Source organism: Trichosurus vulpecula, chromosome 4 (assembly GCF_011100635.1).
Source record: "Trichosurus vulpecula isolate mTriVul1 chromosome 4, mTriVul1.pri, whole genome shotgun sequence".
Taxonomy (NCBI): domain Eukaryota; kingdom Metazoa; phylum Chordata; class Mammalia; order Diprotodontia; family Phalangeridae; genus Trichosurus; species Trichosurus vulpecula.
This window is the reverse complement of record NC_050576.1, coordinates 33,355,614-33,368,088: the sequence shown is the minus strand read 5'-3', so window position 1 is coordinate 33,368,088 and position 12,475 is coordinate 33,355,614. Positions and strand designations below refer to the sequence as shown.

General features: G+C 55.7%; 1 protein-coding gene across 5 annotated transcripts in view; it reads left to right on the top strand.

The window, feature by feature from the left end:
* Window positions 1–12,475, top strand: part of MAST2 (microtubule associated serine/threonine kinase 2) — a 75,973-nt gene that overhangs the window by 48,026 nt on the left and 15,472 nt on the right. For all 5 annotated transcript variants that reach the window (XM_036753835.1, XM_036753837.1, XM_036753836.1 and 2 more), the window contains 7 exons: window positions 2,281–2,490; window positions 4,836–4,937; window positions 5,191–5,323; window positions 8,083–8,144; window positions 9,072–9,157; window positions 10,752–10,960; window positions 12,127–12,265. In XM_036753835.1, coding sequence (XP_036609730.1) covers window positions 2,281–2,490; window positions 4,836–4,937; window positions 5,191–5,323; window positions 8,083–8,144; window positions 9,072–9,157; window positions 10,752–10,960; window positions 12,127–12,265 — 941 coding nt within the window. The remainder of the gene's footprint in view (window positions 1–2,280; window positions 2,491–4,835; window positions 4,938–5,190; window positions 5,324–8,082; window positions 8,145–9,071; window positions 9,158–10,751; window positions 10,961–12,126; window positions 12,266–12,475) is intronic.

The following is a 12,475-nucleotide window of genomic DNA, read 5'->3' as shown; positions in this document are numbered from 1 at the left end:
CTAGGCACCACTGTGTGCCAGGCACTGTGCTGAGGGCTGGGGATGCAGAGAAAGGCCCTCCGGGAGCTCCCAGTTTGCAGATAGACAGGTCTGGCTAAGACACCTGTGGTCAGAGGGAAGGCCCTGGCCTTTCGTGCAGCAGATGGGAGGAAGCAGAGGGCCAGCTGGGGAAGAAGCCAGGCATCCAGAGATGGCGACCAGCGTTAAAGCATCTTGGAGGGAGAAGACCAGACATGGGCTCTTGCTGTAGCCACATCCCTGAGATGAGCCAGGGAAGCTTGGGCTCCTGGTGGCCAGGCAGAGGGGACCCCGCGTGGACCTCAGCTATGTGGATCCTGTGCTCTCTCTTTGGGACTGACTGAAGGATGCAACCAAGGCTGAGAAGGGTGATGATGATGAAGGCGGTGACGATGGAGGAGTCCTCGCTGTCCGCCAGGCCGAGTCCCACCAACACTCAAAAAGAATAGAATGTGGTCTCCCTTGATCATCAGGCCCACCTGAGGAGGTGTGGGTGCTGTTACTGTCTCCTTTCTACAGAGGGGGAAACTGAGGCAGACATTAGCTGAAGTGTTTGCCCAGAGTCATGCAGATGGGGAGCATCGCAGCCGATTCAGCCTTTTGGGCCAAGGCTCTGGGACCTGGGAGCGGGTGGCCCTGCTCAGTTCTTCCCCCATGCTTGCTGACTCAGCTCTCTGGCTGGCAGGTTTTCAAAGGATAACCATAAGGTAGAGAGTGTGCAGAGAGGGCACCCAAGATGGCAGAGAGCCTGAGCCCTGCACCCCCAGGGGGCAGATGAGACAGGGCAGGACCCAGCTCTCAGCGTTGTTCCTAGAGCTTCCAGGCTGGTCAGAGTCAAGGGGAAGCCTGGACAGCCCAAGGAATCCTGCCTCCCCAAGCACCTATTATCTGCAGCCCTGGGCCCTCCTGTCTGGGGGAAAGGGCCACATGGGTTGACCCTGGGTCTCATTTCAGTTTCCTCTCAGTGCACGTATGTGTGCGTGCGTGCGCGCGCACACACACGCTTCTGTTGAGGGTGATGCTACGTGGTTAGCAGACTGGACAAAGAAGGCTGGGTGACCCCTGCTCAGAAGACCCCCCCTCCTTCTCAAGCCCATAGCAGGCCCTCTTCCTGGGATGGGGACTGAAACCCTGGCTTCCAGCAGATGGGTGGGGTCTAGAGCTGGGGTGGTGTTCTTCCAGTACCTGTGCTCCAGCCCCTCCTATTTACATATGTAGGCAACAGGATGCCTGAGAAGGGTCTGGGTAGAGGGTGATTCAGTGGTCTGCAAGCTTGAGATGAGTTGGGGGGGGGGGTTCTCAGTGGGGCTATGTGGCAGCCAAGAAAGCCAAGGCAGCCTTGGGCCAGCTGGCCAGGAGAGGAGGGTGGCTCTGGGCTGCTCCCTGCCCTGGTCTGGGCACTCCTGGACAGCCCAAACAGTGTGAAGCTGAAGAGACCTCAGAGGAGGGAAGCAGGGTCCAGAGAGCTTCTTTGGGCTGGAACCAGTGGCCTTAGTTTACCCAGGTGTAACTTTGAAAAGTTCTAAATACCTGAGAATAGCCCTCCAGGGAGCTCACATCCTAATGACACAGCATATTGCTAACTGGGTATTAACAAGCTGCATACACGGGGGAGGCAGTAGGCAATCTGTCAGAGGGAGTGCACCAGCATTAAGGAGGACCAGGAAAGGCCCCCTCCTGGCCAGGAAGGCTGAAGAGGCTGCAGAAGAGAAGATTGGAGGTGGGGGCGGGTGGGGATCTGAGAACCTTCCTCAAGGACCTGAAGAGGAGCAGAAGCTGGGAGCCACCAAAGGAAGTGATAGAGAGGCCGGTGGGGGCCCAGAGTGAGGGGGGCTTCCCTGGCAGCTGTGGGGAGGGGCCCTCGGCAGCATCACCTGCTTGGGGTTGGCTGCTGGGCGCATCTAGGATCAAGACAAAAAGAAGCGCTTCTAGCTTTCATGGAGCTGATGGTCTGGCTGGGGGAGACCAAGTGCACGTCTGTGTGTGTACAGAGGCAGGGGCAAGCTCAGAACCCCTGTCCATCCCCAGAGAGCCAGCATACAGGTGCTGGGCCGCATCTGGAAGGGAGCCAGGGGACGGGGCTCTGCATGCCAGGCCTGGGGGTCAGCCATGGGAAATGGGGGGTGGTGCAGCTGGGATGGGCGGGCCCCATCCCCCCTCTGCTCCTATGTTTCGTCCTTTTGTGCTCTGGCCCTCCATCCCTGGGGGTCCTGTGCCCCCTCCTGCCAGTGCTAGTGTTTTTGAGTGCTCTTTGCTCCTTAGGCCACAGCGCAGATGGAGGAGCGGCTGGCCGAGTGCATAGCCTCAAATGCTGCTGAGAATGTGCTGCCCTTGGCAGATGGGGCCCTGAGCTTCATCCACCATCAGGTCATTGAGCTGGCCCGGGACTGCCTGGACAAATCCCGCAATGGGCTCATCACATCGCGCTACTTCTATGAACTTCAGGAGAATTTAGAGAAGCTTCTGCAAGATGTGAGTGCCCTGGCCCTGGGGCCTCTTGGCCTTTGGGCCCTACGGTGCAGAGTTAGGAGGGCAGGGGGCCTCAGAGGCCTTTGGGCCAATGCCTCATTCTCCAGAGGAGGAGACTGTGACCCTGAGAGAAGGGAGCCCTCTGCACCCCAAGCTCTCACAGGGAGTCAGGTGCTGGGTTCAGAGGGCACTGATCTTGACCTTGACCCCTGGCAAAGCTCTAGGGCAGATTCTCCTGAAGGATGGCTAGAGAACTATCGAAAAAGACAGTCGTGCCAGTGTAGGGCCTGAGGGGGCCCTGGCATGTAGCACAGGGGAGTTTGGGGTGGGCCGGGGCACGAGGGCCCCAGAGCTTAGCCAAGCACTGGACAGAGACTCCCCAGGAGGGCAGCACAGTCCACGGTGCACCTGGCCACCCGGCCATTCACAGCTCTCTGATGGGCCTGGCCCTCGCTGTTTGGTGTTTGTGTCAGATGATGACAGACGACACCAAGAAGATTTGTCAGGCTGGAGGCTTGAGCTGATTTTCCTAAGATGGAATTGAATGAGGATGATTCACTTCCCAGGGAACAACGCTTGTCTGAAAAAGATCTGGTACCCTCAGTAGAACACAAGCTCTAGGAGTTGGCAGCGGGGAAGCAGCCACCAAAAAAGCTTGTACCCTGTTCCTGTATCATGAGGGACAAAGCTTGAGGAGTTGGGAGCCGAGAGTCTGTCCTGTGCCTTGCTCGGCTCTCGCTGGAGTGCTAGCCCCTTTGTTTGAGGAAAGGGGTTCAGTCCCCTTCACGGTGGTGCCCAGATTAGCCAGGGGAGGCTGTGGTCTCTGTGGCTGCTGTCACGTTCGCCATGATGCCTCTTCTGCTCTCCCTACCACACACACACACAGACTGGGAAGGGCTGCCTGCCCCAGGCCCTTCTGTGGCGCTCACCCCTGTTATCTAGGCCCAGGAGCTGCCCCCACCCCTGGCGGAGAGCCTGTGTCCAGGGAGAGCTTCTGAGGAGCCAGGGGGGCTGTGATTCCCTGCATCAGCCCAGAGAAGTCAACTCAAGGGGAATGGACAGGATGGGTCAGGATGTGGCCCTGGGGATTCTTTGGTGCGATTTGGGGAGAGTCCAGTAGAGTTGGCATGACTCCGGCTGCGGGTACTTAGGGGTGAATCACGTCATTGCCACATGGAAGGAAGGTGGCGCCCAGTGGGCCTGTGTCTGGGATCCTAGGCCAGGCTTCTCCCCATTTTATGGGTGAGGAAGCAGAGGCTGGGAGGGGCAGGTGACATGACCCAAGTGACCCAGCCGCTGAACCTCCTGGTTGGAGCTCAGGCCCTGCCCTCCTGACAGCAGGTCTGGGTTAGGAACTGGTGCTGGGCAGGTGCTGAGTAAGCCGCCAAGCCCCAATGGCCTCACCTGAAAAATACAAGGTCAGCACCGGGCTCAGGGCTCAGTGCATAGGGTGCTGAAGCACAGTCAGGAAGACCTGAGTTCACATCCTGTCTCTGTGACCCTGGGCAAGTCACTTGAGCTCGGTCTTTCTCAGTTTCTTTTTTTTTTTTTTTTAAAGTTAGGAAGCATTACTTTATTGAATTTGTTGACAGAGTTTCAAAACTAACAGATCACATGAATACTGTGAATATAATTTAAGAGTAAACTGGGTATTGTGTCAGTACCCTCTATGGACACCTCCCCTTCCTTGTACTGGTTGATTTTATTATACATTATCATCCCTAGTTTTAAGGTGACTAATGAATATAGAATATAAATCACTTAGATTAAAGTATCCTTCATTAATTAATCAATAAACTCTGAGCTCCCAACACAATTTATAAAATATTTATAAAATAAACAAGAGAAATCTTTTCTTATCACATCTTGCTCACGCCTCTTTCTACACTTTTTGTGCATGCATGCATGCATGCATGTGAGTGTGTGCGTGTGTGTGTGTGTGTGTATTGGGAAGGACATGGATGTCACTGGCTTTCTTCACACTCTGCCTCCTGCCTCAGACAAAGCTCCCCTCAGTTTCTGCACCTATAAAATGGGGATAAAAATACTACTTACCTCCTCACTTAATACTCCTGACCACTACTTACTGTGAGGTTGAAATGAAATATCTGTTAAAGTGCTTTGCAAATCTTAAAACACCATAGAAGTGTGCCATGATGATGGTGGTGGTGGCGATGGGGGTGCTCAAAGGCAGAAGTCAGCCTCTCCTTCCTTGGGCAGGTCACTGAGACCCCTCCTCATCGGGGCTGGGAGCCCAGGGCTAAGCAGGGAGCCTGTGGCCCGCTGGCCACAGTCCTTGCCCTGTCCAGCAGCTTTTTGTGTCCATGACAGCGTCCTCATCTCCACAGGCCCACGAGCGGTCAGAGAGCACAGAAGTAGCCTTCGTGACCCAGCTGGTGAAGAAACTGATGATCATCGTGGCCCGGCCTGCTCGGCTTCTGGAGTGCCTGGTGAGGGGGGCTTCCAGGAAGCCAGGGCACATGCTGGGAGGGAGGCCAGCCTCTGTCCTGGCCAAGGTCACACAGGGCCGAGGCAAGGACAGCAGCGCCTCTGATGCTGGAGATGGCCCAGCCAGCCATAGGTGGACGTGACCCTGGACATTGCCGGTGGTGTGGTGGGGCTTGTGGTCTTTACTCTTCTGGGGGCCAGGATCAGTGAGCCCCAAGACGTGCTGGAGTCTCATTCTTTCTCCCGGCTCTCCAGGAGTTTGACCCTGAGGAATTCTACCACCTGTTGGAGGCTGCTGAAGGTCACGCCAAGGAAGGCCAGGGGATCAAATGTGACATCCCACGCTATATCATCAGCCAGCTGGGCCTCACACGGGATCCCCTGGAGGGTGAGTGCCTGCACAGAGGAGACAGAACCAGGGTACAGGGTGACGCGGTGAGGGCTGACGGCTGTGGGCATTGGGGAGGGCTTCAAGGAGGAGGTGGCCGCAGAGAGGAGGAAGGGCTGCATTCCAGGCAGGAGGCGCAGAGAGCTCAGGAAATAGCAAGAAGTTAGGATTGGCTGTGACAGAGCATGTGAAGGGAGGCCTCCCCACCCCAGAGGAGCTGATGGGTCATCCTGCCAGCAGGAAGGGGAGTGACGAGGTCAGCATTGTTAGTAATGAGAGCCAACATTTATGTAGTGCTTTACATGTTCTCTCCTCTGATCCTCAAACATAACCTTGGGAAGTAGGGGCTGTTGGTACTACCATTTTACCCATGAGGAAACGAAGGCCCTGAGCTTAAGTGACTTGTCCAGGGTCACAGCATGGGTCACACTCAAGTCTTTCCGACCCAAGCCAGTGCCATCTGCTGGGCCACATAGTTAAGCCCATGGGAGCTGGTGAGAGGAAGGAGGAAGCCTGGAACTGGGCTTGGGAGATGGACAAAGATCCTGCCAAGGAACCCAAGGAGAAGCCATCGGGAGAGCGCAGAGAGTGGGGAGGGGCTCACAGGGTCCAGGGCTGAGTGGGGAGGTGGAGGCAGCAGCAAGTGGCTCATCTGTCTGTCATCAGGCCTTGAAATCCTCATGCAGGAGCACATCTCGATAGACAAACACGAAGTCTGGGCACCAAACTGATTCTGTTCCATACAGCCGGCAGTGTTTAAAATGTAGGGATGGTAAATTAGATATATTCGCTTCAGAGTTGTCCTACTTCAGCAAGCATTTATGAAGCATTTCTGTGTCCCAGGCCCTGGGGACACAAGGCAAGGCAAAAACCTGGCCCCTGCCTTCACAGAGAAAATACCTGCTGTAAATCTAGCCAGGAGAGGGAAGATCCCGGCAGCAGGGCCCCAGCAAAGGCCAAGCCAAGTCTACAAGCATTTATTTACTTATTTTGTGGTTTTAGTTTTCAGCATTCATTTCCGTAAGATTTTGAGTTCTAAATTTTTTCTCTCTGCCTTCCCCAAGACGTCCTGCAATCTGATATAGGCTCGCTATCTACCTTCTTATTAAATATATTTTCACATTAGTCATGATGTTAGAACCAATGGGAGGAACCACGAGAAAGAAGAAACAACAAAAAAAAGAGAGAGAGAAAGCAGATGGTCTGCTTTGCTCTGTATTCAGATTCCAGAGTTCTTTCAGTGGATGCGCATAGCATTTTTCATCCTGAGTCTTTTGGAGTTGTCTTAGGTACTCGCATTGCTGAGAAGGGCTAGATCTCTCAGAGGTGGTCATTGAAGAATGCTGCTGTTACTGTGTACAACGTTCTCCTGGTTCTCCTCCCCTCACTCAGCATCAGTTCATATAAATCTTAACAGGTTTTTCTGAGATCCAGCTCACCATTTCTTATGGAATGATAGTATTCCATTACATTTATATACCAGAACTTGTTCAGCAGTCTCCCAGTTGATGGGCATCCCTTCATAAAGATGGAAGAGAGAGGGCCTGGGTGTCGTGGCTTCCCCTCCTGGCCCAGGTATTGGGGCCTCTGGGAGGGAGAACTAGGAGATGCAAGTTGTGTGAAGGCTTGAGGTCGACGATGAAGCAGGGCTCCACAGGTCATGGTAGAGTCAGAGGAGCAGAATGTAGGCAGCCAAGGGCAAGACCGGGCTGCATGAGATGGGGTTGGGGGGTTGGGGGGGTGGGGACAGGGCCTTTTCTTATCACCAGACAGTGATTTTGAAGACCAGGTATAAGGTGATGAGGCTCTTTGAGTGTTAGCCATGGGATAGAGAAGGACCAGTAGACTGAGCCCCCCACCCTCTGGGTCCCTTTCCTCAGCCTCAGTCTTCCAGTGCCAGGGGCCGGAGAGTGGGAGCAGTTGGATGGGGTGTCGAGGATGCCTCATCCCTGGGGATTCCCAGAAATTGCAGCTTTGGTGTGTTGCCCCCCCCCCCCCGGCAGGCCTAGTGTCTGGGGCTCCAGTCCTGCGCGTGGGAGGCTGGCTGGCTACGAATGCTTTTCACTTGGCAGGGCCTGGAAGATTGTTCTTGCGAGTCATTGCAAGCCACACATGGAAGGAGCCTCTAGAGAGGCCTCCAAGTCATATTTCCTGACAGGGAGTCCCCTTTGAACTGGAAAGGGATGATCAGAAATAGCAGGCTCAAGATAGTGAGGGAGAAGGCAGGTCCCAGGCCAGTGTGGTGGGTGATGGATGGGCCCCTTGGAGTGAGGGATTGTGGCAGTCAGGAGAGAAGCCTCCTGGACAGGGAGAAGGTTGGTGACCTCACACCTGGGAGCCAGACACCGCTTCCCTGGAATGAAAAGGGCTATGTGCGCTGCCATCCCCCAGTGCCAGCCTGGTCATGTCACTGTGCATCCTGGGCCTCCCCAGAGCTAGGCTGGAGGCTCAGCTGCTCGGTGAATGAAGGTCCCAGGTTAGCTCTGGGAGCAGCTGGTGTGTGGGCAGAACCTACCCAGATCAGGAAAAGGCACCTCAGTGGGAACTCCTTCAGTCCACAGCTAACACCTCCAGCTGCTTCCAACCTCCCACCAGGCTTCCTCCCATGGGCAGTGGGTTGTGTGGTTTTATCAGACTTGACTCCAAACAGATTCTGCTCCATCACTGCTGGAGAGGAGCCCTGTGGTCAGGATGGGCCCTGGGAACTAACATGAACTTCACTCTCAAGCCTATGTCTCCCACCCTCTCTCCCCCTTCAGAAATGGCCCAGCTAAACAGCTATGACAGCCCAGACACTCCTGAGACAGACGACTCAGTGGAGGTAATGACCTTTGGAGTGGCCCTGGCTGCCCCCTTGTCCTGGAGCCCTGGCTCAACCTCCTGAGTAGCCAGAGGCTCAGCAGGGTGGGGCTAAGAGAGGGATCAGAGATTCAGAGGGACTTGGCTGCAGCCCTGCCCATCTTACCAAAGAGGGAACTGAGGCCTAGAGGTTAAATGATCTGCCCAGGGTCACAGGACTTCTAAGTGTCTGAGCAGGATTCGAGTGTAGGTCTAATGCACTCTTGCTGCTCTGCCCTACCACCCCTTATGGACCAGGCATACCTTTCTGAGATGAAGTACTCCCAGCAAAGGGGCCTGATGTGAGGATGAGGGCCATTGTCATGTCTCTTGTCTCTGTGTCAGGGGAGGTGGTGCAGCGGTGTTTAGTATGAATGAAAGAATGAGTGAGCGAGTGAGTGAGTGAATGGATGAGTGTGAGTGAGTGAGTGAATGAGTAAGTATGGGGAGATGGTGGAATGGTGCTTAGTATGAATGAAAGAATGAGAGTGATTGAGTGAACGAATGACTGAGGGAGGGAGGGAGTGAATGAATGAGTGAGTGAATGAGTGAATGGATGAGTGTGAGTGAGTGAGTGAATGACTGAGGGAGGGAGGGAGTGAATGAATGAATGGGTGAGCTTTATCAAGCACCTTGCATGTACAAAGCTCTCTGCTAGGTGCTGAGAATAGGCATGAAAAAGCCAGACAATTCATTCTTTTGGGGAGCTGGAGTTAGGGGTTATGGCCCTTAAAGAAGGGTTCAGCGTCAGGCCAGTGGGTGGTGGGCCCATTGTGATGGGTGTGTGAGCAGCTGGGAGAGGGCCCTGCTGGGCCTCCCTCGGGCACACTGCCTCTTGAAGCAGGGGGATTGATCAGATTTTGGGAAAAGCCAAAGCATCCTTCCTCTGTTTCTTCCTCTTGGATTTCAGGGCCGAGGGGCTGTTTTGCAGCCCAAGAAGACACCGTCTGAGGAGGAGTTTGAGACGATCAAGCTGATCAGCAATGGTGCCTACGGGTAATGGGCCCCGTGTGGTGTCTGTGCTCCCTGCCCCTGGCATGGATTGGGCCCAGCAGCAGAGCCCTGTAGGCAGGACTGGGGGCCCCTGACTTTCCATGGACAGACTCAGGACCCTGGAGTTAGGGAGGTGCTTCAGAGGGTCTCAGCAGGCTTTGATTCTTAGGGGGGAGAAGGGACCAGCTGGATCTGCAGGCCAGTGACGCCCTGTCAGAGAGGCTGGAGCCCTCAGTGTGATTGATGCTTCCATCCCTCTCTGAAGGTCTCACCCGTCACTCCTTTAAGAAAATGTCTTAGGAGTGTGTCTAGAATTGAGGCCCAGCTCACCATCTGAGAGCTGGAAGAATTCACCCCATTTCTCTCCTGGAAATCAGGCTGGTTTTGGGCCAGTTGGTTCCAGTCCTGGGGAGACGCAACTCGTGTGCTCTCCAGAGTTCTGTCAGACTCCCAGCCGGTGACCCCTAAGTGCATGTAGTGTCTGGAAGCTGGTGAGGGTAGTCCTGTTGAGTCAAGGCAGGCTTCTCCAAAGCTTCAGTTCATCCTGGCCCTGGAGCCAATGGAGTCTCTGCCCAGGTTGGGCCTGCACCTGTCTGGTGCACCCATCCCCCTTCAGACATGGTCACCTCCAGGAGGGTCTTCTAGGTCCCCCAGGGATTAGCATGAGTGTGTAGTGGTGTGCAGGATCATTGACCTCTCTCATGGGCCAGGGAATGGACATGTAGAGGCAGGGCTGGGCCAAGCCCCACAGGCTGTCTGTCCTAAGCTCTGTGTGGCTGGAACCAGGGGCGTGCTTTGGCTCAGAGCCTGTGTTCTGGCAAGTGAGTGGGGCTGGGGAGGCTGGTCCTTCCAGTGGGGCAGGGGAAGGGGACAGTGTCCTCAGTGGGAATCGGTACAAAGATTGACTAACCTAGAAGTGTTGTGGGTGAGAGGCCGGGAGTCACTGCCTCCTGGGAGCAGCCGCCCTGGGCTGGCCTCCACACTGCTGCCATAGGCCTCTCCTCTCGGGCTCTCCTATAAACTCTGGGGGCTCTTCCCTCTTCCTCCTCTTTTTGTGGTCCAGTCCTCACCATCTGTCCAGCCAGACTAGCCTTCCTTCCAGGCCATCTCCCACCTCTAGGTGTTTGCACTCTGGGATGCCCCCCCTCCCCCACTCCCATCTCTTCCTTCCAGATATAGGCACCTGGTACCTGGAGCTTCTCCTGATTCCCTGACCTGTTAGTGCACCGCCGCCGCCACCGCCCCACCCCCCCTCCCCGGCCAATCCAGCTGTCTTGTAAAAAGCTTCAAATGGCACCGTGTGTTTGTGTGGATGATGCCGTTTATCCGTTGATCCGTAAACATTGGTTTAGCACTTCCTACGTGCCAGGCTCTGTGCCTGGTGCACTCCTTTCTTGTCCTTATATCCCGAGCACCTGCCTGGCCCAGTGCTTGGCACATGGTAGGTGCTTCATCGGTGTTCATTGGCTCTGGGGCCCAGACCTGGGCTTGTGGCTCAGATCTCCCCCTCCCCGTAGCCCCTCCAAGCCCCAAGCCTCATGAGGGGGTCCTCTGGGAAGGCAGCGTCATCCCCCTGAGGCCACTTTGTGCCTTGCAGGGCCGTGTTCCTGGTGCGCCACAGGTCCACCCGCCAGCGCTTTGCCATGAAGAAGGTCAACAAGCAAAACCTTATCTTGCGCAACCAGATCCAGCAGGCGTTCGTGGAGCGTGACATCCTCACCTTTGCCGAGAACCCCTTTGTCGTCAGCATGTTCTGCTCCTTTGAGACTCGACGCCACCTGTGCATGGTCATGGAGTATGTGGAAGGTAAGAGGCCCAGGCCTGGAGCTGGGGGTGGGGTGGGGAGCGCAGACTTTGGAGAGCAGCTGCCTTGAGCTCAGAGAGTACATTAGGGCTGTCAGGTGGTGGCCTCAGATGGGGTTCCTGGGGAGCCTAGCCCCAGAAAGGTGGTTTGGGCCCTGGGGCAGGGAGACCAGTTCAAAGGCTCCTTTGGCAGGCCAGGGGACAGATGGTGAGGGCCTGGGGGCCCGGGATGGGGAGGGGGACTAATCTGGACTTTATTGTGGAGACAGGCACTAGACTGTATGTGGGGGGAGGGGCAGTGACTCCAGGTTAGCCTGGAGGTGGGGATCTTGGGTGACTGGACCCTGGGCAGTACCCTCAGCAGGAGGAGGGAGCTGGGGAGCTCAGTTGAGGCCATGCTGAGTTCAAGACCCCAAGAGAGGTCCAGTGGGTGACGCTGGAACCCCAGAGTCTCCTGGAGCTGGTACAAGGATCCTCAGAGGGCAGCAAACGACGTCAAGGGCCATGTGGCCTGGGACAAAATGCTCAGCATTCGATGTGGGAAGGGGAGGCATTTCTCTAGCACTTCCTGTGTGAGGCACGTAAGGGATATGGCCTGTTTGTTTCCCCAACAACCCTGTGATGTAGATGCTGCATCTTCTCCATTTTACACATGAGGAAACTGGGGCAAGCAGAGGTTGTGACTTGCCCAGGGACACGCAGCTAGGAAGGGTCTGAGGCTGGATTTGATGCAGGGCTTGCTGATTCCAGGTGCATGCTCTGTCCACTGCACCAGCCAGCCGCCAGAGTCACTGACGTTTATGGAGGGCCTGCTCCATACCAGGCACTGTGCTAAGACCAAGTGTTACCTCATTTTACTATTGCAACCCTGGGCAGTGATGATTTCCATTTTACAGTTGGAGAAGCTAAAGCGGTCCCATACCTAGGAAGAGGTCACATTTGAACTCAGGTCTTCCTGACTTCAGCCCAGCGCTCTATCCACTGGGCCACATGGACTGTTCCCTGAAGAAAGGGTCTTTGCTGGGTCTTAGAGTGGGCACCCGAGGAAGGCCGCTGGCCATTGTTGTGGCTGAGCTCTGTTTAGATCTTTGGGATCTCACACTGACCCTGGGAGGTGTCAAAGCCGTTGTGGGTCTGAGCCCAGAGCGGGTGGGGCGGTATCATTACAGGGGGTGACTGCGCCACGCTGCTAAAGAACATCGGGGCACTGCCCGTCGACATGGCACGCATGTACTTTGCCGAGACGGTGCTGGCGTTGGAATACCTGCACAACTATGGTATTGTGCACCGTGACCTCAAGCCTGACAAGTAAGAAGCCTCTGGGGGGATGCCCCACCCACCCTGCCTCCAGCTTGCTGCTGTCCAGCAGCTGTCCCGGGCCCCACCCTCTCTGGCCACCTGGCCAGGCAGCTCCTGCCTCTGTACTGATGGATTGGTGGGCTGTGTCTGGACGGCCAGCCCTGTGCTGACTCCTGCCTGCTGGACATGGCCACTGTGAGCAGCCCCATTGTCTGTCGG